Below are 3,818 nucleotides of genomic sequence, written 5' to 3'. Positions count from 1 at the left end.
GGTGATGACTAGCTGCCGTCCCTCTAGTCTTACACTGCTAAATTAGGGACTGCTAGCGCAGATAGCCCTCGTGTAGCTTTGCGCGAAATTAGAAACAAAATAGATACACAAAATCTCACGAAACTGAGATGGTCCTGAAGCGAGAGGTTTTTAATACTTTTTTTTGTCATAAACAGAAGAAAGAAATACGAAAAAAAGGATTTGGGAAAATTACTAAAATTGTTAAATTTTTTTTAAAGCATATACATAAACATTTAGTAGCAGACAGATTTAAACATGAAGGAACTCATGAAAGTGTCGAAACAAGTTCCCTGTACAAGTCGTTAGTTTGTTCCAAAAGTGTCGTTTTGCCTTTCTTTTTTTTTAATTTAAACACTTCTTTCCTGAACATAGAAAATTCATCCTTTCCAAAGAGTTTTCGTGATTGAAAGTAATAAATTATTGTGCAATGACGCCTCAAAAAATAGTACATAATTTTGAAGTGTATTTTCACTGACTACAAAGAGAGCAGTATTCTTGTAGCTTGGCATCATATATTAGAAAATTCTTATCTGTATGTATATATATTATACATTTATATGTTTCTTTATATATATATATATATATTCATTTCAGTAATGCCCACACGTGAAATATATGCGAATTTGTTTGTTTTTCACTATCCCTCATCCCAGTGTTCATTCAGATTGTTTATATACAGGACTATTTACACTCATAGAAATGGCAGACGAAATATAGTTCCAAATGTTTGAGAGAAACGTGGAATTTTTAGGCCTAACTTGAACCAGCGTGAATCCGCATGTGTCGATTAAGGTTTCCGGACTGAGAGAATCGTAGAAGACACAGTTTACACTGATACGGCTTTTCCCCACTGTGAATTCGAAGGTGTTTTGTTAGGGTTGAACTGTCAGAAAACGCTTTCTTGCACATGCAACACTTGTACGGCCTTTCACCGGAATGTGTGCGCATGTGCGTGGTGACTGAGGAACTTTGGGAAAACTTTCGCTCGCAGATCAAGCATCGGAAGGGTTTTTCACCACTGTGGGTGCGGATGTGTGCCGTTAGGTTAGCTGCCTGGGAGAAAGACTTGTTACACATATTACACTGGTAAGGACGCTCCCCAGAATGTGTGCGCATGTGCGTTTTCAAAGTGCTCGGCCGTGCATAAGTTCTGCCACAGATTCGACACAAGTTAGGCTTAGTGCACGACGATATATCTTCCGTGATTCCTGTCTGGGAGATTAACTGGGTGGAGCGTTGAGTAACAGGCATGATTCGTGTTTTAGGCTTCGCCGCGACCAGGGGATGTTGATAGGTGCACTCGGCGTGTTTTGGTGGTGTGAAGTAATCATTCGTGGGTTTGAGTGGAGAAATATTGGTTGGGAATCCTTTTTCCAATGGCGGAAGGGTTACGTTATCACCCGGCCGTAATTCGGCTGTGATTGTGTATGTCCCTGCTGTAAGTTGTGGGTTATACACGGGAGACGGAGATGCGTAACCCAATTGGATTGGCTGCGAATAACCCGTCTGAATGTGAGTAGATCCATAGTGACCAGGTGTCGCTCCAGAATCACTCCATTGGACTTGAGACTGACCTGGTCCAATGGGACTCGCGTGAAACTGCTGATCGCCGTATCCTGGAAGCCCCATAGTCATATTCATTGATAAATTGACACTCATTGAAGCAGGAAACATTGCCCCTCCCTGTGGGGGAGCAGGCTGTGAAACACCGTTACAGCCACTAGTACCCATAGGTGGGGAAAGGGGGGTGTCTGCTCCATAACATATGTTGCTTTCGGAGCCGAGGGGGTTATTGCTAATCATCTGAAGCTGAGTGTAAGCATTGTTGGGGGAGTTAACACTATGAGGGGGGTTGACTCCTCCAAAGTTAATCTCCACGTGGCCATAGTGAGAGTGTGACACTGGTGATAATGGTGACAACCGATCGCCGTTTGGTAGGTATACAGTCGAGGAGGACGATGCTATGGGAGGTGATGCTTCAAATCCAGCGTCCGGATATACAACTTCAAGTCCAGCGTCCGGATATACAACAGCATTCCTTAAAGACAAAAGAACGTCCGCCACATCATTTCCGTAATTTCCTTTCTCTTTAATGACAGTCGAATAATCCCTATAAGAGAATCAAATATATAAACATCACAATTCTGTACATGAAAGAACAATAAAACCTGAGTTACACCCACGAATGTATCCAATTGCTTGATTTTGAAAATCTTACCATAAAATAACTTGACATTGATACGTGACCTTGACGTCATCAGAATATAAACGATGGCAAAATTTGAGAATAGGGGTGGCCCTAAAAATATAAAGATTTTTCTGGGGGGGTGGCTTTCAAGTTTCATTGAATTCTTTTAATTGAAAGTGTTCTGGGGGGACTCTCGGGACTTGATTCACGAACTTACGCGAAAATTGGCATGCACCTTTGAAGAAACGCTCAAATTTACACCTACGTTCCAATTTTGGAAATTTCCATATTGGAGACACCAGATGGGGGATCAAGGGTGGATTTGGGTACTCTCGGGACAGGCCGCATGGATTTACTTGAAAATAAACAAAAACGTGCAAATGTTCATTCAAAGTAAAATATGTAATATTCTTGTTGTTTCCTGTGAATATTTAAGGTACTTTCCTAGCAACCAATAAGAAATCATTAACTCTAGATATATATATATATATCTAATAAATGGGTCATTGTTTCAATCAGTAGGCCCTATATCTGTCAGTCTAATTATCTTAACCATTTTCGTGACACAAAAGGATCAAAACAGTAATTTAGAAAACCAAAGAGAGAGGTAAGAGACAATGTTTCAGCATTATAACCTGCCGAAAAATGAGCGGGAAAATGTACCCGTTCCTGTGCACTATTACAAACCTTTTTGTCCAAATTACGAAACCCTATAACCCCAGCGCTTTCAAAAGGTGTATCTTTCTTCATTACGAAGCGCTCGCACTAATGGTTTTCGTATTTTTTGTCTTTAAGTTATTTTTGTAGCCTACGTGTTTTCCTAACCTCACGACTCGAAACTTTTTGCGTTATTCTAAATGATACGTGTAGTCCACCCTGTACTAGGACTTCCTCAGTCCACCCTGTCCTAGGACTTCCTCGGTCCACTCTGTCCTAGGACTTCCTCGGTCCACCCTGTCCTAGGACTTCCTCGGTCCACCCTGTCCTAGGACTTCCTCAGTCCACCCTGTTCTAGGACTTCCTCAGTCCACCCTGTCCTAGGACTTCCTCGGTCCACCCTGTTCTAGGACTTCCTCAGTCCAACCTGTCCTAGGACTTCCTCAGTCCACCCTGTCCTAGGACTTCCTTGGTCCACCCTGTTCTAGGACTTCCTCAGTCCACCCTGTCCTAGGACTTCCTCAGTCCAAACTGTCTTAGAACTTTCTCGGTCTACACTGAAATAGATTTCACGTCTTGAGGCATTGCCTGGTGGTCAGGGCAATTGACTCGCAACCTGCGGGTCATAAGTTCGAACATGCTCGCCCTTTCAGCCCTGGAGGCGTATAATGTGATGGTTAATCCCACTATTCGTTGACAAAGAGTTGGCGGTGGGGGTTGTTGACTAGCAGCCTTCCCTCTAGTCTATCACTTTAAAATTAGGGACGGCTAGCACAGATAGCCCTCAAGTAGCTTTGCACGAAATTCAACAAACAAACAACATATTATCTCTCAACGGACTACTTTCTACATTTTGAGCTCTAACTTAACAAACAACATATTATCTCTTAACGGACTACTTTCTACATTTTGAGCTCTAACTTCTATAATTGTCAGCGTAAACTGTCTAACT

The 3,818-nt window shown here is 42.1% G+C and overlaps 1 protein-coding gene across 1 annotated transcript; it reads right to left on the bottom strand.

Moving 5' to 3' along the window:
- Nucleotides 1-768: 768 nt before the first annotated feature.
- Nucleotides 769-2,193, bottom strand: LOC111089376 (protein glass-like). Its single transcript, XM_022401763.1, has one exon. It carries the CDS (start codon nt 1,822-1,824, stop codon nt 775-777), a length of 1,050 nt encoding a protein of 349 aa, XP_022257471.1. The 5' UTR covers nt 1,825-2,193; the 3' UTR covers nt 769-774.
- Nucleotides 2,194-3,818: the final 1,625 nt, after the last annotated feature.

This window comes from Limulus polyphemus, unplaced genomic scaffold (genome assembly GCF_000517525.1).
Source record: "Limulus polyphemus unplaced genomic scaffold, Limulus_polyphemus-2.1.2 Scaffold6055, whole genome shotgun sequence".
Taxonomy (NCBI): Eukaryota; Metazoa; Arthropoda; class Merostomata; order Xiphosura; family Limulidae; genus Limulus; species Limulus polyphemus.
Note: the sequence above shows the minus strand (reverse complement) of the source record. Positions and strands in the feature narration are given on the sequence as shown.